At 40.4% G+C, this 26,829-nt stretch overlaps 1 protein-coding gene across 1 annotated transcript in view; it reads right to left on the reverse strand.

Annotated features, from left to right (window-relative positions):
- Nucleotides 1–2,832: 2,832 nt before the first annotated feature.
- Nucleotides 2,833–26,829, reverse strand: part of LOC133459559 (periostin-like) — a 29,690-nt gene continuing 5,693 nt past the window's right edge. Inside the window, exons 3-22 of the mRNA XM_061739626.1 lie at nucleotides 25,939–26,003; nucleotides 25,679–25,836; nucleotides 24,509–24,673; nucleotides 24,270–24,416; nucleotides 24,031–24,172; nucleotides 20,794–21,006; nucleotides 20,569–20,703; nucleotides 20,265–20,413; nucleotides 18,496–18,632; nucleotides 17,971–18,101; nucleotides 16,509–16,639; nucleotides 9,772–9,874; nucleotides 9,625–9,692; nucleotides 9,462–9,507; nucleotides 9,353–9,385; nucleotides 7,500–7,721; nucleotides 7,375–7,410; nucleotides 4,430–4,516; nucleotides 4,324–4,359; nucleotides 2,833–3,397 (exon numbers count right to left, since the gene is read on the reverse strand). Coding sequence (XP_061595610.1) covers nucleotides 3,342–3,397; nucleotides 4,324–4,359; nucleotides 4,430–4,516; nucleotides 7,375–7,410; nucleotides 7,500–7,721; nucleotides 9,353–9,385; nucleotides 9,462–9,507; nucleotides 9,625–9,692; nucleotides 9,772–9,874; nucleotides 16,509–16,639; nucleotides 17,971–18,101; nucleotides 18,496–18,632; nucleotides 20,265–20,413; nucleotides 20,569–20,703; nucleotides 20,794–21,006; nucleotides 24,031–24,172; nucleotides 24,270–24,416; nucleotides 24,509–24,673; nucleotides 25,679–25,836; nucleotides 25,939–26,003 — 2,260 coding nt within the window. The 3' untranslated portion in view covers nucleotides 2,833–3,341. The remainder of the gene's footprint in view (nucleotides 3,398–4,323; nucleotides 4,360–4,429; nucleotides 4,517–7,374; nucleotides 7,411–7,499; nucleotides 7,722–9,352; nucleotides 9,386–9,461; nucleotides 9,508–9,624; nucleotides 9,693–9,771; nucleotides 9,875–16,508; nucleotides 16,640–17,970; nucleotides 18,102–18,495; nucleotides 18,633–20,264; nucleotides 20,414–20,568; nucleotides 20,704–20,793; nucleotides 21,007–24,030; nucleotides 24,173–24,269; nucleotides 24,417–24,508; nucleotides 24,674–25,678; nucleotides 25,837–25,938; nucleotides 26,004–26,829) is intronic.

The raw sequence follows: 26,829 nt of genomic DNA on the forward strand, positions 1-26,829 counted from the left end.
AAGTACATCTGCATTATCTCTTGAACCCTCCGGACATGTCTCAAATGATCATTCATCATAATAACACTGTCTATAATTCAGAAAAAACACGGAGAATCAAAAGAAAACATACATTAAGTAAGAAAGCAGATAACATATGCAGATTGTATGGCTTGGTTGCATCTATCTTTTGACCAAATGCATAATGGCACACTAGATCAAAATGCACTATATTAGATCAGCACAAGTGCCACATTTTTTGGTTACAGTTCATTGACTGTAAAGTAAATCCTGGATGGTACTTTGCTATCTTCTCCGCAGTCTCCCCTCAGGCTCCATAAATTTTACATTTGCTGTTATGGTTGGCTGGTTTTAATTTAGACTTGGATGGCTGACAACAGCGATGTCTGACACTGCACTTGGGAGGGAGGGATGTGCCCAGAAGCCCTGGAGGGTCTTACAGTGCAGTCTCAGTCGGCAAAAGCTGTTTGTCAGCTTTTCATATTGTATCTATTAACAAAAAAAATAACACAATCCAAACTCTTCATCTGTTTATCGTAGATATTACATTTTATGCATCAAAGATGAGCAAAAGTAAATAGATGAAATATTAAGATGCCATTAATCATGGCCTTCATCCTGTAAATTTCATGTTCTGCAAAACCAACCATTTTCAAAATCTCAGTTTATTGGTTGTATCAGTAGTAAAAAAAAAAAAAAAAATCCAGTGCAGTGGTGTTATATATGTACACGTGCATCACGTATATTCACAAACAGTACATGTAAGAGATGCTTCTGCAGATCTGCCATGTTTTTATGGTTTTTATTTATCTACGATGCTACGTAGAGCCTTCTTGGTCAAGAACTGCATGAAGCTACTCTGCTAGAAAAAATTCTTATTTTCAACATCATTTGAAAACGCTTGTCAGGCAAAGAAAATTATATTCAGTATCAGTGCTGAATATAATTTCTGGGTTTACGAGAAATAAGCCCAATTCAACCTGATGGTGTAAATGCGATGTAAAATTGATGACAGGGGATGAAATACAGCAGAGCCTTCACTTGTTTTTTTGTTGTGTTGGTCAAAAACATGATGCGATGAACTGACTACTGGGACGTTGTTTAACATTGCATTTTTCATCAATAATGTATTTTTTCTGTTCTTTGCTACTTTTAATTGAATATTCCTTACAAGTATAATTGTAACAGTAGAGGAGGATCAAGACCTTGCAGTAATACATAGGTACTTCATGTAAGTGCCTTTTAACTTTTAGTATTTAAGTGGGTAGTGGTATGGAGGGGTAAGTAATATAATGAGGAGTAGTTATGTAATGAAAAAATAAGTCATCATGTAGCAGTGATGCTATTATCTTTCATTTGGATTTGTGGTACATTCAGTCCTGGAGATGAGGGGGGATGAGGGGGGATGGCATCCCCCCCTGAAATAAAAACGGTCAAAATAATCCCCCCTGTAAAACTGCCATCCCCCCTTTCCATCCCTTATGTCATTTCATCAATGAATGTGGTTTTACTGCTATTTCAACATTTAGAGTCATCACCAGAAAAATAACTTATTTGACAATTTTCACCTGTTTCAAGTAAATTTTCACTTGAAATAAGTATGAAAAATCTGCCAATGAGACAAGATGTATCTTCTCATTACAAGCAATAAAATCTTGTTCCACATGCAGATTTTTCTACTTATTTTAAGTGAAAATCTACTTGAAACAGGAAAAAATGTTGTTTTTTCCAGTAATGAGTCTTGTTTTAAGTGTAATGATATTCTTTTACTAAAATGAGACATTTTAACCACAAATAAGACAAATATTCTTGTTAAGATTTTGAGTTTTTGCAGTGATCCATTTTACTTATCCTGTGAAGGACAGAGTCATATTGATAAGTTCAAAAAAGTGTTTTTTATTGTTGTGTTTTGATGTATTTGATGTAAGCCCAGTGGATATTTAAAGCTTACAGAAGGCTGCATTTAACTGCTGCTATGTCATTCCTGCATTATTTGTAATACATTATATTATTTGTAATCAGCACAAATTATCTGTCCCCATATGATCAAATCCACCATCCCCCCTGACTTTTTTTTACAACTCGAGTACTGGGTACATTATAAACAAAAGTTTATCTGTGCACTGAAGACAGGAGCTGGTGGCACCGCTCCAGTTGCTCTGGTCACATTATCTCTTTCTTTGCAACAATTGTAGTTTTTCTGCTGAGCCTTTTCTCTTTTTTCCCATTAAATCATTAAAATCATTAGTTGTGATAATTAACCACGACAGAGGGAAAATTGTTTATGTAAGGGAGCATTCGATTGGAGCTTTCCAAGTTTTACTAGAAAAAGACTTCAAATGTTAACGGGTTGAAGAGAAGCAGTCAAGGAAGGAGAGCAAGGGTCAAATGGAGAACAAAGAGCAGGATTAACGAGCTTCCACTTTTGCTTGTCATGGAGAATGTGAGATCCAGGACCACTGATGAATAAAAATCTGGATTGTTGGGAATTTAAGTTCTATGTTTTTGTAATCTTTGGATGATTATTTTGATTTTAATTTAATTTTAATAATTGCAGTGCATCTTAATTGGATATTTTACTGTGTAGAAGCACATCTGCACCTGGATATCAAACTATTGGACTGTTATCTATTAAGAGGGTTCATTGATTTGCCTGTCGATGCCTCATGAAACGCCATCAGCTCAGCTACAAGCTCAACACCCACAATGCATTTCTCGTGATCACTTGAGATTTCAGATAGACATTTCTTTCTCAGCTTCCATCTTTCAGTTTGACAGGTTTTATTTGAATGTATCTATTTTTTTCTATAAGTGAAAATGAAAGCAAGAAAATAAAAGTCAAAGTATCTTTTAATTACCATGCAATAATTTACAGAGGTACAGTACAGAAGAATGGTATCAAAACACTGTTGTATTCATTTAAATCCATCCATTGTGAAGAATGTAAGCACCATAAAAGGCATAGAAATGTCATTCAAAACTGTATGTTTAAAATAGGGACATGTTTAAAAAAAACAAGCTTGTGAAGAAAAAGAATCTCTAGAATATATTTCACCTTTTAACCTCATTTATCTCACAGCAAAGTGCTGTATTTGCCTCACGCACTCACATGGAGAGTGTTTTAATCCCGTTGAATGCCTATCACACACGTTATGGTTCAGGAGGAATAAACAAAAAGAAATCACAAGACTGATTTGACTCCACTCTGTCAGGCCACAGTCTTTAAATCCACGATTACTCAGCCATGAGTGCTGGTGGTGCTGGTGGTGGTGGTGGTGGTGGTGGTGGTGGTGGTGGTGGTGTCTCGTCGGTGAACCCAGACTTGTTTCTCTACTCTGGCTTCACTCCCTTGGCTTGTGATGACGGCGCACCAGCCTGGTCCTTCTTCTTATTCCAGCTGTAAAAACATGAAATAGAGTTAACAGGGATAATACGAGAGAAAACAAGACAAGGACAATGTGTGTTGAGGAGGATAAAAATGAAAATTGTAAGACTTTTTGTGTAGTTCAGTTTAATACTAGCATTGATGAACATTGAGTGCGTTTACATGGAAAGTTTAATTCCTCTTTAATTCAGCATTAAAATTAAATCCGATTTAAAATGAGTAAAAATTACCATGTAAACACCTAATACCGAATGAAAATGGCCATTCTGATTTAAACTTAATTCCGAAGTAAGTGACTGGTTTATTCCGATTTTAAATCCGATAAGAATAATTCCGTGATCATGTTTACACTCATTCCTCTTTAAATTAATTCTGGTCTTTCTTTCTGCTCGTTCCCTCTCCCGTCTGTCTCCATGACGCTTATATTCAGCGCTGGGCTAGTTTTCCAAACAAAGTTTCAAGATGGCAGCACGCAGTAAACGCTGGTCAAGAGCAGAGACCATTTATTTAATAAATAGAAATCATTAAAAGAACAGATGGAAACAGGAAACATAAAAATTGTGAGCTTTTCAAAATTGTAGCGGCTAAACGGCTAAGTTTGTTTTTCTTCCGGTAGACGTAACTTCCGGTCCCCCCACTATCCAATCAGAACCTTCCCAACCCCCAGACCTTAAGAGGAATTGGATAAAGCCGATCAAACGTGTTTTCCATATAAACCTCAATTCGGAATTACTATTTCCATGTAAACTTGAAGGAAAATAGTTTAATTCGGAATTATTTAATTCGGAATAATTAATTCCAAATTAAAAAACATCATGTAACCGTGGTCAATGTGTGTTGAGGAGGATAAAAATGAAAATTGTAAGACTTTTTGTTTAGTTAAGTTTAATACTGGTATTGATGAACATTGATAATGATCAAACTAACCACGCCCTTACCTGGAGACTTCTTTGCAGCAGCGAATCTACCTCCCTCTGAAATAAAGAAAAAAAAACACTGTCAGTCAAGTACCAGTACTCTAAAACGGCAGTTTCACATTTTTACCTTTAATTATCGAGGTGATTCTCTCCGATTCCTCTTTGATCAGGCTCGGGTCTCCGTGGATGGTGGTTATCTTGGTGAAATCTGGGCCTGAATTTGATTGTTAACAAAACACTCAGATTGGAAATGCAGAGCAAAGTTTCCCACACATACAAAGTCATGTGCTAAAATACATTCTATCTCCCACTTTGAAGTTTAACCAAACAAACATTTGAAAGAAGCTTGTTATTTTCTGCTCATGTGAGGACACCCTACCCATAATGAGGAATATCTGCTTCCACCTTCAGACGGGCAACGGAGAAGGGTGTTGAAAGTCATTTAACGACTTAGCAACTGTACCAACTCACATCAACCAGACTGGCGGGTACATGCACCCGATGACAGACCTCCTCCACCACCACCAACACAAAATCAGACGCAAGTGTGCTGTGTTTATGAGCAGACACATATACTCAGACTTGCACACAAAATGTGCAGGGTGCAAAATGAAGGCGAGCAGGCAGGGGGCGCTCAGCTCAGAAATGTAGCTCACAAACTAATCTGTAGGACAGAATGGCTGAAAGCTGTCCTGTGTTTGCAAATGGTCCAATTGTCTGAATTGGACTCTGCAGACGTACACATTGTTTGCATGCTGCACACATCTACACTCCATATTTGGATTAAATACGACAAAGGCTTTGTTGCTAGAGAAATCAGAAGCTGAATGGAATGAAATGAGATGGTAAACTTGCTGAGATGAATGTCGAAATCATGGTGCGTCACACTCATCTGAAGATCTTGTGGAAAGGCTTTGATTTATTTTTAAGTAGGTATGTTTCCCTAGCTAAAAGCTGGACCCTAAAAACCAGCCTCCTTTCTATGTGGTGTTACTAATGAGCTGTGCAAATGTCTTACACCAGAATGAGCTCGCAGTGTTTTTTCAATTGTGGTTGGGCTAATTTTGCCATCGTACACAGCACAGTCCTAAAGAGTCTTCTACTCTTGGAGTTCATGTAAACACAGCTGCAAGGGTTTTCATTCACTTCCAGAACAGTGCAAAGCCTCTTAAATCTCTGCTGAGTAATGCAGAACTGAAACTGCAGAAGCGTTTCAGCCTGTCATCTCTCATGCAAAATGTGCTAAAGAAAAGAAAAGAAGAAAGAAGAAAAGAATCAGGTAAACATCTTAAAACGACGTTTATCTTAGATGTTTTACTAATTTCTCCATTTTATGTTGACACATTCAACATGAAGTGGATTGGAATGAATTAAACTGAAATGTTAAAATTCTGATTTAAGAAATTGCAATAAATCAATTTTCTTGAGATTCTAAATAGTTGAAATCACTCTCTTGTATCAGGATGTACTTTGATATTTTTTCACATGTATCAAGAGTTAAATACAATTCAGCACATCTTGCTTGAGTAAACTTAATGTTCTTTATCCTCAATAACATTAACAACTTTAAAGTTTTTATTTGTTGTGCACGTCTGTTTGCTAAAGAAAATGTTAAGGAGTTTCATATTTTCTGCAATATTACCACTTTAGTGTTACCACACTGTTAGGCGCTTGTTTTTGTTTTCATTGCTCATTTTGAGCTGGTTTCAGCAGCAGCGCGGGACATAAACCATCTGGGTTCAATCTATTACTCAACCACTGGTAGAGCCAATCAAGCTTTGGAGATATAAGCTGAGACAGTTCAGCTGCTGTCTGTGCTTCTGTGTTCAGGCTTGGTCAGTATGTCGTCAGTCCATTGCTATGACTTCTTTCTCCATCTTCCACCATATTTACATCACCCCAAATCTGAAATTTGGAGCACCAGGGCCGGGTGGGGGTTGTGGGCCTGGAGGGTCTGGACCTCCTGGCCGCATGTCCGGCCCATGCCGGGTGGCTGGTGCTCGGCTGGGTCCTGGTCCATCACCGTGGGTTTCCCGGCTGCGTCCTCCCGTGGTCATGGGGGCTCCGCCCGGGGCTTCCCTCTGTTGCCGCTGGCAACAGAGGGCTTCTGGTCTTTCGGGTGGCGTGGTTGTGCCCTCCCTCCTCCACTATAGTTGCAGTTCAGGTAAAGCCTTGTTTTCACTTTGCACACACACAGTTACACAGACATACACACCTGCTCACTCACCTACATACTCACTCCACAGTTTTGGGGGACAGATAATCGTAGTAGCCTAGCCCTGATTCAGTTTCAGAGACCTGGAATGGTTGCTGTTTGTGTCTCTGCCTGCTCTCATGTCGGTTTCTTTGTTTGTTTTCTCTCTTTCAGATTTCAAAGGCGTGTCCCCTCCCCCCCAACTCTCCCTCACATATGTTTATATTCATTATTAAGAAAAAAGCATTATAGTTTAGATTATATATTAAAATGCATATATATGCTATAGGTTTTACCAAACGTGGTGTTAACTAATAACATATATTCAGGACTTATTACATTTAAAGAAATAGTTGAGTTACAGACGTTATTAGTTATGCATAGTGCAAAATAAAATTATTACCAAGTAATCTACGGCAGTTGTTTGTTTTTTCAAATCCAGAAGATATAGAACATAGAAGGAAATATAATTTCAAACATCAGCATGCAAGGACCACTCTTAAGCAGATGTGTACATCGGTTGTGGGAGTAAAACTGTGGAACTCTCTACAGAATGATCTAAAGGAATGCACAAATTCACTTAGGTTCAAAAAAATGTATAAAGATAAAATATTTAAGTTATATGATCATGAATAGACTGGGAATTAAGCAGTATTATTAATATCTGTGGTTGGTTCTATTTAAGTGTATATTTTTGTAAATATTGGTTACCGGTACATTGACTGTTCTTTTTGTTTTGGTATTTAATAAGGGGCAGGTAACATAAGACTTGTCTTCATCCTGCTCCTTTTCGGTCATGGGTGTGTATATTGACCACCATGCACGAAACGAAATAAATAAATAAACATATATGCAGACAAAAAAAAAGATGAACGCACCTGTAATCCTGCTTCCCTCTGCATCAAACTCTGTGCCTGCAGTAAGTTGAGACCACATTTTAACTTCTCATTGGCACCTACAGTGTGAAGGACTTAACCAGTGTCTGAGAGTGTTTGCACCTTACCGATAACTCTTGTAACTTTTTGAAAGCCAGGCTGTCCTTCAAACACACTGGTTTCTTTTATGATGGAAGGCTCTTTCTGGATAACTCTCCTCACGGTGGTGATGGAAGGCTCAGTCTCCACGTTCACCTGCCTGACTGTGGATTCTGTCTTTATGACCGTGAAGTTGGTGAAGGTGGGCCGATCCTCGGTATATTTAATGACGGTTGTCTTTGACTCAGGGACTACAGAGAAAGAGAGATAATGAGTACTCTTATAATTAATATAATCATAACAGGCACTTCAGTTTCACCCTATTTTGTTTGTTACAGTGTGAAAGAAAATGAGCTGCTGGTCTTGCTGATAGATATCTAGCCTGGACAGCCGTACCTGTTAAAGTTATTATATGCAACTTCCTAGAGCTAGCAAGAATTTTGAAAGAGGCACCTCTAAGCCCCGCCCATTCGGTCCGAATGATACGGATTGGTCCAGGAAGGGAAAGAACCAATCAGATGCCTTCATTTTAAACCACGCCCCCCCGCCCTGTCCCATGCGCGCACTCGCTTCCAGCCCCCGTGTCCACTTCCCACGGGTCCTCCTGGGCTCACAGTGTCCCAGTGTAACCCCCCTCCCTCGGAGGGGCCACGGAGCCCAGTAGTTATTTCCAGAGCGGCTCGGTCCAGCTGTGTGTGACCGGGGAGCACGCGGCGGGAGCACACACACGTAGCCACAGCTACGCCGTAGGGTACGCCGTAGCCGTGGCTTTAGAGCCTGCACGGCACTGCAGCGCTGCCGTGTCGTGCACCGGTGCTCTCCGGGATGGAGACGCCGGTGGACAGTATGCACGTTTGGGTGGGCACAGCCCCCCTCCCTGCCCCCCCTAAAACCGGCCTCGCTTACAGGTGAATGAGACATGGGGTAATTTTGCTGTAAATGTGCTGTCCAAAATGTTTAATAATCGTATGCGCGTTCGTGTTTGTGGGGCGAGGCTTTGGATGGAGCGCTCGTGGGTGGGGGCGCTTAGAGGAAGCGCCACTTTCAAATCTTGCTAGCTCTAGGAAGTTGCATAGAATAACTTTAACTTTGCACCAAATCTCTCTGGTGAGGAATAGAAGTGTGTTGCTGGCCAAGAAAAGATATACTCATATCTCAAAAACAATTTAGTAATTTGCTATTTTGTTGCAGAACTTCCACTTTTGCGCCTCAACTTGCAAAAAAACAGTGAGTGATAAACATTGTGCGGTGAATCTGAAGCTTGCATCTATCACAGTAACTTGAGAAATAATACATATTCAGTTTTGTGCATCCATAAATCAAAGTAAAACCAGCTTGTAATCCCTAACAACAAATGGATTAAGCAAGAATTACTTTTCCTTCCATGTTATTTGATTTGATAAAAAGCAGTTTTCCTTGAGGTTAACGGCTTTGAAACAAAATACAGGAGAAATTAAATGTTTCATTCCTGAATATGTACGGCATCAATTTCCCCAACCCAGAAAACGAAATCCCAGAAGCATTACCTTTGAAGGCTTTATTTCTCCCATGCAACCTAATACGTTGAGGAACGCTGCCATTTGTGTGGACGTGAACTGGAACAGCCTAGCGTCATGAGCAACACAGACCAGCTCTCTACAGTCTCTGACCTTCTCATGATTATCTCATTTTTAAAGCAGCTGACTTGATATGACGAGAGGTCCCGATGGAGCAGCAGTGAGTAAAGATATTCAGAAAATAGTAGCAGGAGCCAAAAGAGGACTAAATGAAGCAATGATTAAAAAACACATTCATCAGTTTTAAAGTCATCATGCTGAGAAATCCGTCCTGTAACCAAGGCGGATTTTAATCTTTTAGTTTGCTGTTTATATAAAGGTCTTACCTTCGACATAACGAGTGGTCGTAATGGTCTTTTCTGTAAAGTAACAAAATCTTTTCAGACTTGTTGACAATGCAGTGACCCCCATGTCCCATCACACAATCAAACTTACTGAAAAAGTGGAGTGGGATCTCCTCATAAGCAAATCCAGAAACAAACTATGAGACAAAAAGCATAATGGATGAAATAATAGAATAAAAACAAAACAAAAATAGACTCAATTGAAAATTCTGCTTTGATTGACACATAATCAGACAGGTTTTCTCATTCGGTACCTTTATCTGGATGTACTTAATCAGCTTCTGCAGGAGGACCAGGAGGTCCTGGCGGCCCACAGGAAGGTCTGTAGGTCAAATGAATCTCGTCATTTTCCGATGAGCACATGCATCCTGGGACTGTGTGAACGGAGGAGCAACTCTCACCTCCAGGATACAGAATATTCTTCACCACGTGGATCGCACCATTTGTTCCCAACATGTCACTTTCTGTCACATCCACATTGTTGACAAGAATGGAGTTGTTTTCCTTACAGATAAAAAAACAACAAAAACAATGAACAAACAAACTCAAAATGCTTGTATCAGTTTTTCAATGGATTTCATAAACAACTACTAACTACTTCCTGGAAATACAATCCTAAACCACCATTATCTATGGATACTGAACACTTTTCATTCTTATTCAAACTGGATTTTTCAACATTAGATAAAGGAACATTCTAAGATTTGCGTAGAAAGATGTAAAGTTTTAGACAATAGATGCTTAAAATGTGAAAGTAAAACAACAAAGAGATATCTTGTGTTTGATATCAAGTAAAAAAATTAGCAAGAGAAGCTTCAAGCAGCGAAGCTTTAAAAAAAAATTTGTTTGTCTCGGCGCTGCTGAAAAGTCAGCTGGAGCCGTGAGCAGCTATGAAGAGACAGAGCTCCTGGTAGATCTGGTCGTTCCTTATCGCCGTCTAGATCCCTTTTTAATTCTCTCCTCAGCACCAGGTTTATGAACATCTGACCCTCAGAGTTGGATCATAAAACAGACTTTTGCTGCCATTGCTTGTTGAATAAAATGAACAAGAATCCGTCAGAGTCTCTTTCTCTGATTTCCTTCTCCTGACTCAGACGTCTGACTCCAACCCCCCGACCAATCGGTGTCCTGTAGTGTGATGATGTCAGATACAGCCAACTCAGCCGCTGAGAACCTTGGCAGAATAGTTACAGAAAAGTATCTACTCTGCACGTTAGACCCCTAGTGGAAAAGCGCAAAACCGAGGCGAGTCGAGTCGGGCTGAGTAGGCACTAGTGGAAAAACGCCATTAGACAGTTTTGTGCTGATGTGATGTGTGAGAAAGATCTCCATGATGCATCAGCATGGACATTTAAGTAAGAGCGGGTTCTGCCCCAGCAATGCAGACACTGAGGGTTGAAGGCCCAACCTCTCAACACGTTTTTGGAGGCCTGTTCTCAATGAATTACACACATTAGTTAATCCAGTGAGGAGCTGAACATCGCCTCCCACACCTGGTTCATTTTTCACCTTATACTTGAACAACATTTTAAAAAAGATGGCTCAAATAAATAGATGAAGCCATGTGATTACTGTTCACAGATGAATAGACTCCCTTCCTCTGCAACCTGTGTCCTCACATCGCACAGCTTCTCATCTGCATCATTGATAAGCTGCCATGTGAATGTAAGTCCCATAAACTAGAAATAATGTTATATCTTATCTGGATCTTATCACTGAGCATCCATGGTTTCACTGCTGTTCATTAATTTCACGCAAACTTGGCTCAGTTTTTCCTGCAGGATTAAAAATATTCCTTTAAACTCGTCTGAGATCCAAGAATCATTGCTCTCCTTTGATAATTTGATATATTTAGCTGATTTTTTTTTAGTTTGTATGGGTGGTCATCAACATATTTTTCTGAAATCACAAACTCAGAATGATTATGTATTTAGTTTGACTATAATAATGCAGAATTTACCAGGAAGTGTTCCTGTTTTAAAAATGTAACCTACAAATGCCATTCAGTTGTGAGTATCAGGTTTCCATCTGTCTCCAAGGAGACGACAAGCTGAACATATAATGTAAATAAAGGATATACTGTATTTGACCTCTCCTCTTATTGCTTTTACCCTCTAATATACAAAAATGACCCCAGCCCAAATCTGTTTATTGTAAAACCTAACAAAAGACACATCAATAACTTCCATCGCTGTTTCCTCTTGACTCATCGTGGACTGAATAGCCCTCTATCGTGTTCCAGCTTTCCTGTGTACATCCAGGAAGTCCTGTAGGCCTGATAGGAGACCTTGACTGATAACCTAATAATACAATAGCAGACGGTGGAGGGGGGAACCGAGATATGAGCAAGAGCAAAGAAGACAGAGACGAATAGCAGGTGGAGGAATACTGAGAGGGAGGTAGGAATGGAGGGCAAAAGCCAGGAGTGGGCGTGGGGTTGATAGAAGTACCAGGAAACCTGGTTTTATTACATCTGGCAATTCTCCAGAGATTGCGGTAGATTTTCCACCTTTGAAGTAGATAATGAGACTGTGGGAAGCGACTGCGTCTCAGAAGCTCCGTGTGTGTGGCTATAAAGTTTGATTTTACACAAATTGATGGAAATGCTCACATTGAATAAGTTATTATTGAACTCTTTTTTTTTGGAGAATAATAATCTTGGAGCTGTTCCTGCTGCACGATGCCTGGGTGGCACAGTGGCTAAAGCAAGCAGCCCATGTACTGAGGCAACAGTCCTCCTGCAGGGGTTGCAGGTTCGAGTCCTGGCCTGGCCCCTATGTTGCATGTCGTCCCCATTCTCTCTGTCTACAACTTTGAACAAAGGCCCCTAGTGCCACAAAATCTTAAAAAAAAGATTAAAGGCAAAAACATTGTCAGAAGCACTGAATATTGATCTTCAACCCGATGCTGCTATGGCCATATTTTGGTACTACAGGTATACAACATTAAAAATAGCTATAAGAATATTATTGCATTTACAACGCTGCTTGCAAGAAGAAGAATATTATTGTATTGGAAAACATCCACCCAAAGTATCTTTATGGTTTAGTGATCTGACGCAATTCATACAGTTGGAGAAGATCAAATATCCTCTCAGGGGGTCAAGGGACAAATCTTTCTCTGTCTGGGATCCGATGTTACTGTATATCAGTAAACTTAGAATTGTGCCCACTTAGATACGGCATAGCAGCCACTTACGCTGATATTTGAGATGTGATTAAATCCATGTGAATCCTGTTTAGTGCACAGCTTCAATGTTGATAGGCCATATTTTCCTTTTGTGTTGTGCATTGTGTGTATGTGTATGTATATGTATGTGTATGCGTATGTATATGTGTTTGTATTTGTGTATGTATATATGCATATGTGCATGTTAACTTGCTTTATTCATTGTTGGTCTATGTTGTTTTATCTGTTTTTTCATTCAATTTTCCAATTCTGTTGGTTAGTTGTCCAACCTGTTCAGGGGGTTGGAGGGCAGGGGTGTTAAAATATAAAAATGAGCATTGTAATCCTTTTGTGTCTGTATCCATGTGCTGTGCTATGAATGCTCAATAATAAATAAATAAATTAAAAAGATTAACGGGATTTCTGGGCATTATAGTGGAGAGAACAGGGTGTCTGATTGTCTCCTTCATTAATAAAAACAAACAAACAAAAAAACAAACCTAATTCTAATTCCACAATGGAAATAACAAATAATGCAGCAATTGATTTTATCATTCATAGATGTGCAATAGCAGATCGTACCATGCAGTAGGCCATTTATAAATGATGATTCAAAACATGCACTAAGACACAAACAAAATTAAAGCTGCAAGCAGCGATGAACGGGCCCTCGCACTCACGGCCACCGCCCCCCATAAGCATATCAGAAATGACACCACCCACGACTTCCTATGTCAAACCATTCAAAAGTTATAGCAGAAAAAAGGGACAACCAATCAGAAGAAGGGGCGGGGCTAATTCAGGCCAATGAAGGTCAAGGACTCCATACAGAATCTGATGACACCACCCACGACTCTCTATGTCAAACCATTCCAAAGTTATAGCAGAAAATCGGGACAACCAATCAGAAGAAGGGGCGGGGCTAATTAAGGCCAACGAAGCTTAAGACTCATTACAGAGTCCCAAAACACCACCCACGACTTCCTATGTCAAACCATTCAAAAGTTATGGCAGATAAAAGTATTCTAGGGGGCGCTGTTGAGCCATTTTGCCACGCCCATTAATGCAAACCATGAAATATCAAATTTATCGCCAAGTCTGGCTTGCATGCAAAATTTGGTGACTTTTGGAGAACTATCAAATATGGACCAATCACATGAAGGGGGGGCGCGCCTTTTGGCGTCTAGCGTCGCCACGGTAACACTTTTGAAAGAGAAAAGTAATGCGTGGTGTCGCAGGATGTACACGCACATTTTGATGTATAACACACCTGGGTGCACGATACGGTTCGGGCTGAATTAACTGCCGAAGGAATGGCATAAATTTCGCCAAAATGACACAATTTATTCAAAATGGCCGACTTCTGTTCGGTTTCGGCCATGGCGCCAAGAGACTTTTCTTTTAGTTGTGACATGATACAGGTGTGTAGCGATTTTCGTGCATGTACGTCAAACCGTATTGTGGGGCTTGAGGCACAAAGTTTTCCGGGGGGCGCTGTTGAGCCATTTTGCCACGCCCATTAATGCAAACCATGAAAGATCAAATTTATCGCCAGGCTTGGCTTGCATGCCAAATTTGGTGCCTTTTGGGGAACTATCAAATATGGACCAATCAGATGAAGGGGGGGTCCGCTTGTTGGTGTCTAGCGTCGCCACGGTAACACTTTTGAAAGAGAAAAGTAATGCGTGTAGTCGCAGGATGGAGACGCACATTTTGATGTATAACACATCTGGGTTCACGATACGGTTCGGGCTGAATTAACTCTCGAAGGAATGGCATATATTGCTCCAAAATTACGCAATTAATTCAGAATGTTCAAAATGGCCGACTTCATGTTCGGTTTCGGCCATGGCACCAAGAGACTTTTCTTTAAGTTGCGACATGATACAGGTGTGTACCAATTTTCGTTCATGTACGTCAAACCGTATTATGGGGCTTGAGGCGCAAAGTTTTTTCTGTCTGAACCAACCAGATGAAGGGTGGCCGCGCTTTTTGGCGTCTAGCGTCGCCACGGTAACGCTTTTGAAAGAGAAAAGTAATGCGTGTAGTCGCAGGATGGAGACGCACATTTTGATGTATAACACACTTGGGTGCACGTTACGGTTCGGGCTGAATTAACTTTCGAAGGAATGGCATAAATTTCGCCAAAATGACACAACTAATTCAAAATGGCCGACTTCCTGTTCGGTTTCGGGCATGACGCCAAGAGACTTTTCTTTCAGTTGCGCCATGATACAGGTGTGTACCGACTTTCGTGCGTGTACGACATACCGCATTCTGGGGCTTGAGGCACAAAGTTTTCAAGGGGGCGCTGTTGAGCCATTTTGCCACGCCCATTAATGCAAACCATTAAATATCAAATTTTTCGCCAGGCCTGACTTGCATGCAAAATTTGGTGACTTTTTGGGCACGTTTAGGGGGGCAAAAAGGCCCTCCTTTCGTCAGAAGAAAAAAGAAAGAAAAAAAAAAATTCCTACAGATACAATAGGGCCTTCGCACTGAAGGTGCTCGGGCCCTAATTAAAGCTGCAAGCAGCGATGAACGGGCCCTCGCACTCACGGCCACCGCCCCCCATAAGCATATCAGAAATGACACCACCCACGACTTCCTAGGTCAAACCATTCAAAAGTTATAGCAGAAAAAAGGGACAACCAATCAGAAGAAGGGGCGGGGCTAATTCAGGCCAACGAAGCTCAAGGACTCATTACAGAGTCCCATGACACCACCCACGACTCTCTATGTCAAAACATTCAAATGTTATAGCAGGAAATAGGGACAACCAATCAGAAGAAGGGGCGGGGCTAATTTTCACCAATTATGGTCAAGGACTCTATACCGAGTCCCATGACACCACCCACGACTCTTTATGTCAAACCATTCAAAAGTTATGGCAGAAAAAAGTATTCTAGGGGGCGCTGTTGAGCCGTTAGGCCACGCCCATTAATGCAAACCATGAAATATCAAATTTATCGCCAAGCCTGGCTTGCATGTAAAATTTGGTGACTTTTGGAGAACTATCAAATATGGAACAATCAGATGAAGGGGACGCGCACTTTTTCGCGTCTAGCGTCGCCACGGTAATACTTTTGAAAGAGAAAAGTAATGCGCGTAGTCGCAGGATAGAGACGCACATTTTGATGTATAACACACCTGGGTGCACATTACGGTTCGGGCCGTATTAATTCTCGAAGGAATGGCTCATATTGCTCCAAAATTACACGATTAATTCAGAATGTTTAAAATGGCCGACTTCCTGTTCGCTTTCGGCCATGGCGCCAAGAGACTTTTCTTTAAGTTGCCACATGATACAGGAGTGTACCGATTTTCATTCATGTACGTCACACCGTATTCTGGGGCTTGAGGCGCAAAGTTTTTTCGGTCTGAACCAACCAGATGAAGGGGGGGCGCGCTTTTTGGCGTCTAGCGTCGCCACGGTAACGCTTTTGAAAGAGAAAAGTAATGCGTGTTGTTGCAGGATGTAGACGCACATTTTGATGTATAACACACTTGGGGGCACGTTACGGTTCGGGCCGTATTAACTGCCGAAGGAATGGCATAAATTGCGCCAAAGTGACACGATTAATTCAAAATGGCTGACTTCCTGTTCGGTTTCGGCCATGTCGCCAAGAGACTTTTCTTTAAGTTGTCTTCTGATAAAGGTGTGTAGCGATTTTCGTGCATGTACGTCAAACCGTATTGTGGGGCTTGAGTCACAAAGTTTTCTGGGGGGCGCTGTTGAGCCATTTTGCCACGCCCATTAATGTAAACCATTAAATATCAAATTTTTCGCCAGGCCTGACTTGCATGCAAAATTTGGTGACTTTTTGGGCACGTTTAGGGGGGCAAAAAGGCCGTCCTTTCGTCAGAAGAAAAAGAAAAAGAAAAAGAAAAAGAAAAAGAAAAAAAATTCCTACAGATACAATAGGGCCTTCGCACTGAAGGTGCTCGGGCCCTAATAATTATTTCGTACTGATTTAACTTGCAAGTTGTAACCCATCACGGTTTTGACCAGATTAGTAACTCTTCCCTCTAATCCTCCGTTGATGAAGACGCCATTACTGAAGTGGTAGAGGAGGATGGTTCTCAAAGCAGTAACATCACCTGACAAACAAAACAGAAGTTAGAAAGCATTCACAGTACGTTACACAAAATGGCTTATTTTGGTTTCTGTACTAATCACATAACTTCCCGTGAGAACAAGGTAGTTGGACAGGAACAGATGTGGGACAGTTTTTGTGGATTACTCAGAGCAGTTAGAGGAAAGGCCTATAACACAGGAGGGAGACCAACCATTTGGCTTGTAGACAGTGGGACTGACAAAGAGACAGGAAGAAGAGCTGGAGGTAGCATCTCTGCATCCTTCCCTTTTAATAGAATATTTTCTAAAGAAAGAGCACGTTAGAGCAACAACCAGAGTTGAATGTCCGAGAAAAGCTAAACAGGAGCGATGATGGATACATTGATGGAAAAAGCAGGAGATGGAGTGGCCTAGCAGGAGAAAGAGCAAGAGGAGATGTCTTGATGGTGAAAGAATTGTCATTGATGAGAACTTGTCTTTTAAACCACTATAGAAAAACTTGTATCCAAATTTAAGATGAAATTGGGTTTCTTCTTTAGAAACAAGTCTTGTTTTTCCTTGCAAGTCAGGAAATATTTGATATCAACCCCTTTCGTTCCTTTACTGGATTATGGAGACTTGTTGTTTATGAACGCACCTGTCACTTATTTGAAAAAGCTGGACACTGAATATCATTGTGCCTTACGTTTTATTACAAGATGTGGCTATCTTGTTCACCACTGCACTTTGTATGCAACTGCAGATTGTCCCTCTTTATCTGCCCGCAGACTTTCTCGATGGTTAGATTTTATATATAAATCTCTTCTTGGGCTGGTTCCTACTTATCTATGTTCATACATGTGTAGGGACGCTAATCCTTACAACCTACGCTCACAGGATTTCCTCCACATGTTAGTTCCTGGAGCCAACAGTGAACTTGGGAAAAAAGCCTTCAGATCTGCTGCTCCCTGGTCCTTCATACCTTCAGAATGATCTGAGGTTTCCTGAACTGATCACTCTGGGGGAATTTCATTCCATTTTAAAGGATCGAGAAACTAGTTCTCTTGGCCAATGTGATGACATCATACGGACCTGTCGTGTTCCTGAGTTTATGTTGTATATTATTTGTGTCCCTGACTATACTGCTGTTTGTTGTTGTTTTTTTCGCTGTTGTAACACTGTTTCCACTGCCCTCTTGGTCAGGTCACTCTTGGAAAAGTAATTTTAATCTCAATGAGTCTTTACCTGGTTAAATAAAGGAGGATATGTAGATGGTCGGTGCGACAGAGGAAGGTGGAGAAGAAAGGGTAAAAGAAAAAAGGATCTGCTGCGGGAACCCCCTAAGAGGGAAAGTAAACTCAAGACAAAGACTCACTCTTGAGCAAATCAAGGTCCTCTTTACTGAGGCCATCAAAGGCATCGTCAGTTGGAGCAAATATGGTGTAGGAACCTTCCTGCATCAGCATATCCTGCAGACCTGCTACCTCCATCAGGGTCAAGAAAATCCTGCATTTATAAACAAAAGCCAAGAGAGAGAAGTTCAATGAGGCCTGAGCTTAAGCACAACTTGCTGGTTGAATTTTTGGATTTGTGGAAACAATAAGGTGGATGAATTTTATCTTTTATAATCCATTAAGGCATGTGCTGTACGACTTGTACAACAAAAAACATGCTGCATGAAGCTACCAGAACCAAAATAATTATGTTACTGCAAAAACTATGAGTTACAAAAAGTTGCATGCGAGTTGTCAGATGTTAGAAAAACATTTTCTTTTCTTTTTTTTCTCCAAAGAAGTGCATTTTTCACCTTCAAGAGCATGTCAGAGTCGAGTATATCGTATCTAAATAACCTTTTTTGTAAAAGCAGCAAAAAGGTAACAGACAAGAATGTAGTTCTTACTTGAACCGTCCATCAGCAACCAGGATCTCGTAGATGCTTTTATCAGTTGTTCTGATCAGAGTTGAGAGAAGATGGAGGGCCCCGTTGCTCCCTTCCTTGCTGCCCCGTACCATACATGCGTTTTCTATGCACACGGCCTGTCAAAAGAGGAGCATTCAGAAAGGATAGTTACAGGCAGTTGTTTTTCCAAATCTGGAAAGCATTTATTCGATGTGGGAGCTGTCACACATCAACTGTGATCACAAACAATCACACTGAACGATAAAAGCTGATGTGCATTAATGAAACCCTGTTGATTATAATAAACTAATTGGATGCATTTGTCTGCAGCTGAAGGGCATCAAAGAATGTTAACTTGGGTCCTTCCTCCCCGCTGCCATCAGACTCCACAACCAGTCTGCTCTCAGTAGTAATGGACAATAACAACATGTGCAATATCTGTCTACCTCATGCACATCCTACCTGCTTTTTTCTTTCTTTCCCGCACTACTTTTTATTTTTCATTCCAATGTATATACAGTTTATATTTCATGTGTGTGTTGAGTGTACTACTGCTGCACAAAGTGAATTTCCCCATTGAGGGAGAAATAAAGGACAATCTTATCTTATCTTATCTTATCTTATCTTATCTTATCTTATCTTATCTTATCTTATCTTATCTTAACACTTCATGAGGGGGCTGGTAATTAATATCAGATCACCACTGAAGAAAATGCTCCTTGCATTGTCTTTTACCTCTAATTAGGGCCCTAGCACTACAGTGCGAAGGCCCTATTGTATCTGTAGGAATTTTTTTTCTCTCTTGTTTGTCTTCCGATTTGCCCCCCTTAACGTGCCCCAAAAGTCACCACATTTTTCACCAAGCCAGGCCTGGCGAAAAATTAGATATTTAATGGTTTGCATCAATGGGCGTTGCCTAATGGCTCAACAGCGCCCCCTAGAAAACTTTGTGCCTCAAGCCCCACAATACGGTTTGACGTTCATGCACGGAAATTGGTACAAACCTGTATCATGTCGCAACCTAAAGAAAAGTCTCTTGGCGCCATGGCCGAAACTAAACAGGAAGTCGGCCATTTTGAATTAATCGTGTAATTTTGGCGCAATTTATGCCATTTTTTCGGCCGTTTCTTCGCCCGAACCGTAACGTGCACCCAGGTGTGTTATACATCAAAGTGTGCGTCTTGATCCTGCGACAATGCCCATTAATTTTCTCAGTCAAAAGCGTTACCGTGGCGACAATAGACACCAAAAAGCCTGCCCCCCTTCATCTGATTGGACTCTGATTGAGTCCCTATTTTCTGCCATAAATTTTGAATGGTTTGACATAGAGAGTCGTGGGTGGTGTCATCGGACTCAATTTTGAGTCCTTGACCTTCATTGGCATGAATTATCCCCGTCCCTTCTTCTGATTGGTCGATATTTCAGAGTTCCTATTTTCTGCCATAACTTTTGATTGGTTTGATATAGAGTCGTGGGTGGTGTCATCGGACATGGTTTTGAGTCCTTGACCATAATTGTTGGAAATTAGCTCCGCCCCTTCTTCTGATTGGTCGATAGTTTATAGTTCCTATTTTCTGCCATAACTTTTGAATGGTTTGACATAAAGAGTCATGGGTGGTGTCATCGGACTTAGTTTTGAGTCCTTGACCTTAATTGGTGAAAATTGCACACGCAGAGGGCCCGTGCATCGCTGCTTGCAGCTTTAATTTATATGTGTTCCTGCCTGTTTGACACTTTCATGCAACGGTACAGACACATATGGCTCTCACAGTTCGGTAAACGAAGACTCGGAGCATTTTGCCGCTGACTGTTTCCAGCAGCTGTCCGTTGTAAAGCTCGCTCAGTGTAACTTTTGTCTTCAAGATGTGGTTCTCCAGAATGAGTCTCAGCAGGCTCTCGTCTATTGACATCACCTCAGCTGAGAAAACACAAATATGTACGGTTAAATGCTGGCCCGGATCCTGTGTTTACTGCAAGAACTTGTGAAAATTAAAAGTGTGAAATTATAGGGAAAAATACTGATCCACGATAATGAAATGTAATTTGCTCTCGTTGGAATGTGTTTTAACTTACTGGTGAAGGCACTGTTGAGAGGAGCCAGAAGTGTGTATTCTGCTTTTGGACCCATGGCAGCAACGAAGCCCATCTCAGTCATCATGTCACCGAAGGTGCTCTGGGATTTTCCAATCAGCTCTGTCACCTCCTGGGCTGATGTGAATCAGGCAAACACGACACGCTGTTTAGCACAGAAAAATGGCCCAGACACACATTTTAAATAAATAAATAAAAGAGCTTTACCTGAATCAGGGATGAGCACCTGGTCTATGAGGTGGATGACACCATTGGAGGTTACGATGTCCTTCTTTAGGACCATCTTGATGCCATTGACAGTCAAGGTGTCGCCATCACAGCCGATCTCTACGGTGCTGCCCTCGGCAGTCTCATACGCGGCTCCTGCCATGATCGCCTCTGCACACTGGACACTGTTCAGGATGTGGTAGTTCACCAGAGCTGTCAAAGTGTGACAAAGACAGAGGAAGGGAAAGAGAAACATATTCTGATCAGATTGGACACTTTTTTTTTATTGAAGATTTTATTTTGAAGATGCATGTTAAAAAAAGAATACCAAAATAAAAAAGTAAAATACAAATAATAAATATAAATAAAAATAAATATAAATAATATAAATAATAAATAAATAAATAAATATATATATATATATATATATATATATATATATATATATATATATATATATATATATATATATATATATATATATATATACATATACATATGTATGTGTGTACAGCACTTGGGCAGACCTCACGGATCCACCAACATGTTCGAAACAGAGTAGGATTTAAATATTCACTTAACGAGTCCTACCCCTGAATCTTACATACATTCTTGCATATAACAAGAGTTTCAATAAGCTTACTTATAAAACACCCATACCTACTTTAATAACTGTTCAATACAGTGATATAATACTCAATTATATGTATTTATAAATATAGTCAAAAACAGAACAAATCAAAGCAAATAAAGAAAACAAAACAAACGCCCAGCATTTAGTTGTGCTACTATGTATGTATGTACTAATAGAAGTAATTATAATGCATAGAATTACATTATCATTACTTTAATACTACAATATAATAGAGAACAATAGACAGCAATGGTATAACAATGTACTTGAGTAACTATATAAGAGTAGACATGCTATATACACTGGTTCATATATTTACCCCCAATTATATACATAAAAATTACTATAAATATATATATATATATATATTATACATACAGTATATATATATATATATATATATATATATATATATATATATATATATATATATATATATATATATATATATATATATATATATATATATATATACATATACTGTATGTATAATATAACTCAATATATCTATATACATACCTACGTATAACATATCTATATCCATAGTATAAATCTATATATCTACATTTTGTAATTCTTTATTCCTCAGTTGCTTGGAGATAGTTCTGAGACATGCAGAAGTAGCAGATACTCCCACTCCTCCACTATACTGAGCTTCTGTGAACATTTCAAATTGGGAGTACACTTTAGAGGCAAAACCAAATGCAAAAGGACTGCAAACACTACCCTGAAAACTAAAAACTTTAAAACAAATTCCAGATTTTAAGACTATGTTTTAATAGGTCAAATCCTCGGGACGTAAGCTAATCATAGAGGAGTCTGTCTGAACTCATGGTCACGACTCCGCAAATATGCTGAAAAATGGTTCCTGGATTTAATCGTGTGGTTTGTGGATGTGGTTATATTCAAAGGATTTAACAATGAGCGTGCATAATGTGCTCCTTTATTTTGAGAAACTGATGGAAGCCATGTTTAGACATTGTTTTAGTTTGGGCAATGCCAATGTGGTCCAAAGATAGTTTCAGTGGTTTCATTTTTATTTGACACTCATCTCTACTATGATTGAAGCAGACCTTCATGACCCTGAATATGACTGAAGCCTGAATTATGGTTCTGCATTAAACCTACGCCGTAGGGTAAGCAGCTACGCGGGAGTCTCTCCGTAGCCTACGCCGTAGCCTGACGTGCACCTCCCAAAAAATGGAACTACATGTCGAGGCGACGCTGACCCAACGCAGACCGAGAGGGCTGTGATTGGTTTGCTTGGTAGCAACGCATTTCCGGTTCCGGTTCGTGCAGCAGTAGTGAACCTTCAGCGCTCTTTTCGTCATGTGTGTGTGATTTTTTGTTTTTGTTTTGATTTTTTGCACAATAGTTGTCCTCATCTCTTTGATTCACTGTGACCGGAAAAACTGGAAGCTAAACAAAGTATCAACTAGCGCTCCGGCGGGGTATTGCACTGCGGCGAAATGGAGTGACGGAGAAGTCCGAAGGTTTCACGACGGCGTCACGGCAACGGCGTATGCTCTGTGTTGGTTTAACACGGAACCATAATTCAGGCTTAAGGCTGGTATGGATTCGGGATGGACGGATGGAGGATTTAAGTTCAGTTGTGAAATGTAAAATCTAATCAGGACATCAACAAAAATGTTATATCACACTCAAGGATGCTGGTACATCTATTGGGCGTCTGAAGCTAACAGTACGGTGCCTTGGTCTGTTCAAAGGAGGCCTGGCCGCCCGGCCATGTGTGATGTACATCCCATCTATAACATATTTGTACAAAACCATGTGGGTGTATCACATCTGTTGTGTATCTGTTGTCAGCCCCAATTTAAGGATTTGTAATGTTTTTAATCAATTCAATTAAAATAAGGAGTTTTCTATCTCACCAGTTTTCTAAAAAGTGTGGGTAAATTTATGCCCACACCTGCCTTTGTTCCCTCGCATGATGTTTGAAGTCAGCAAAGAAGTAATGAGCTGTAGAATGATCTCGTAAAAAACATTTCAGACTAACATGGCACACATTTTACTGCTTTAAGGTTCTGGATGATGACCTCAGCTTTCGGGTATGAAACATGAACGTAATGTGGCCAGCTGTGGAGCGAGATCTGCAGCCTGGTGGATTATCCATTAGTCTGATCCTGTTACAACCTGAGCCTCTGATATGACCCATATATGCGTTTAATCACAGTGACGATTATTCGACACGTGCTAGCTTCTGGCCAAGTTTTTAAAAGGATTTTTCTATAAGATAACATGAGCCATGTAAGTAGTTAGTAGAAGGGTGATATGAGGCATCAAACGCCCATGGTTGGCTGAAACAAATGCAACACAAGAGATAATCATCTGGACATCTGTCCGTCCTCTGGCTGACTGATTCCAGGTCAGAGATAAATTCTTATGACCTAAACCCAAACCAATGTGAGTAAAATTCTCTATTGGAAGTCGGAATTGATGATAAATTTAAACAAAAAGTTTTCAAAAAAGAAAAGTGATATGATTCTATCCAGAGAAGCAGGCAAAGATGTATTAGAACAAATCTTCTTAATAAAAAGAATGACATTCCAACAAGTAATGGTAAGTGCATCTCATTAATGTACCTGCGATAACATTCTTGTCATCCATGATGCGCTCAAAGTAACCTGGACCCAACTTGTCAAAGGCTTCATCAGTTGGAGCAAACAAGGTATATTGACCGGGTTGGTCTAGTTTGTCCATTAAACCTGCTGCTGTTGCTGCAGTCTGGGAAACAAAGCAAATACTTGTATCATGTAACATGTAGTAATACTGCGATGTACCTTTGTTTTAAACATCATGTTGTTAAAAATGCTTTACATACGCTGAAAGTAACGAGGGAATCCTCAAGATCCAGGACCTCCTTGATGGTTTTGCTAACAGCGCTGATTACGCGATCTATGACATGCACCACACCATTTGTGGCCACCTGGTTGCCATGGATGATCCTGGCACAGTTCACTGTCACAACCTCCAGAGAGAGGAGACATTTGGTTAAGCCATCGCCATCTGCGTCAGACACAACTGCAGAACTGTGGTTTTCTCACTGGTGGAAAGACTGACCCCATTTGGGTAGTGGTTGAAGTAAAGTTTCTGGTCGCTGTACATAGACGTGACCATCCTGCCGTCCTTCATGTCTTTGGTCAAGACACGATGATTCACCATGTGGAAGTGGAGAGCGTTGTACAGCTCGATGTTCACGTTGCTCACCAGCGCGGCTCGTACGCTCTGCGGAGATCACCGTATAGAGGGAATGCTCATGACGTCACAGATACAACTTCACAGCGGGTTACGCCCACTGAGTGTCAGAAAGACTGAGTGGCAGAAAGACTGAGTGTCAGCGTAAACTTTGAGTTTGAGCAACTGGAAAACATCTAAAATGGGAAAGAGCTGTTGTGCGATCGACTGTACTCATAGATTTAGCAATAAATCTGAGTTATCATTTTACAGACTGCCGAAAAATAAGCTTAAGAGAGACTAATGGATCGCTGCAATTCTCAGAAACAACTGGATTCCAGGCACCGAAACGTGGATTTGCGGTTCCCATTTTGTATCAGGTAATGTTGGATTTTTGGGTAGCTAACGTAAACGGTCAAATCATAAAGTTCAGTGTCCTCATCACTTTAATTTCTACAACAAATCCTGCCTTGAAGTCGGACCAAGCGTCAAGACTTTTGTATGCCTTCAAGCTTTGCGCTTTGCGTAGAAATTAAGTACATATAAATTTCAGGAAACTGGATTTGTGGCCAAATATTAATGTCCATGGACCACTGGTTCTTGGTAACTGGCAAATATTAATGTCCATGGACCACTGGTTCTTGGTAACTGTACCAAATATTAATGTCCATGGACCACTGGTTCTTGGTAACTGTACCAAATATTAATGTCCATGGACCACTGGTTCTTGGTAACTGTACCAAATATTAATGTCCATGGACCACTGGTTCTTGGTAACTGTACCAAATATTAATGTCCATGGACCACTGGTTCTTCAGGTAACTGTACGGGTCACTGTTAAGTCCAACTGCCTTTAATTTAAGCCGATAATCGGCTGTTATCCCGTCTTCTCCACTAGTTGGAGCCATTTTTGCCACTCAGTGAGAGTAAGGGGGCTGGTCCAGTGGGGAAGTGACATCAATGCATACCCCCTATTAAATGGAGGAAGGCAATTCAGTATTAAATGTGTATTTTAGAGATACATATTGTAAGAATTGAAGTCTCCAGTTTACTCACAGGGTCCACCAGGTCCCAGGCATCATTGCTCGGTGCAAACATAGTGAAAGAGCCCCTTCCCTCGATTTCCTCTCTCAGCTTGGACATGTCAGAGTATTGCTGTGTGCTTGTTGCCTTGACAAGCCCAAGTGTGCCATACACATGGTCAATGGGAGCCACTGTGGGGGAGCAGAAGAGTTAGGAACAACGAACCAGGATGCTGGATTGGCTGTTGAATGGTATCACAGAGAATGATATTATTAGACTAGAGTGGGGCTTACCAGCAGGGCATCCTCTCATGCCTTCCAGTTTCATGTACCCGGGACAACATTCATATACAACAACGCTGCAAAAAGAGTGCAAAAAAAAGTTTCAACCCATGGCTTCAAGAGATTGATTGATCATTGTGGTATAATCCGAATATCTCTTTGACTCACTACTGGATGGCATCCTATCAGAGTATAGCCTCTCTTGAGTACACTACTGCACGACTTAACAAGGCTAGGCCAGCTACTGTACAGGCGTGGTCAGGTTTAGCTGATACCATAAGGGATTTCCTCAAAAAAAGTTCTCTTTTTCCTCCTACACTTCCCTGTGTTCAATAGCACACAACCTGAAACGTTCCAGCTTTGACAGTATGAACGAACAGGAGTCGTTAGTCAGATGTGATACAGTTTGTCTAGGTATCTAACTTTCTTTCTTCCCTAGTCCACTACTGTTTTTTTTTTTTTTTTCGAGAACATGTCCTTTATCTTATTGCTTATTACTGATTACTGACATGATTATTGATTTGTAAGAATCGACATTGATATCCACGTTGTTATCCAAGTTGTTATCCTGTTTAATCTTTTATTTCTTATTTTTTGTCTCTGACCTCACTGTAAACGAGCCGCGTTGTTGTTGTTATTGTCGTTGTCTGTATTGTCTGTCTTTGAAAATAAAAAATGTTGATCACAAAAAAAAGAGATTGATTGATCATGAAAAACATTCATTTATTGTACCCAGATGCACCATGTAAAAAAAAAGAGAAAGAGCTTTTTGTTTCCAGATGAATTACAGTGGACGAGCTTTGCAGTACAATATTAGTTAATCTCTTGGCAACTGTATGTAAAAGAAATAAAACAGAAAAAGATCCAATGTGAATGTAGTTCAAGTTGAGAGCGCAAACGTAA

The sequence above is a fragment of the Cololabis saira genome, chromosome 14, assembly GCF_033807715.1.
Source record: "Cololabis saira isolate AMF1-May2022 chromosome 14, fColSai1.1, whole genome shotgun sequence".
Lineage (NCBI taxonomy): Eukaryota > Metazoa > Chordata > Actinopteri > Beloniformes > Belonidae > Cololabis > Cololabis saira.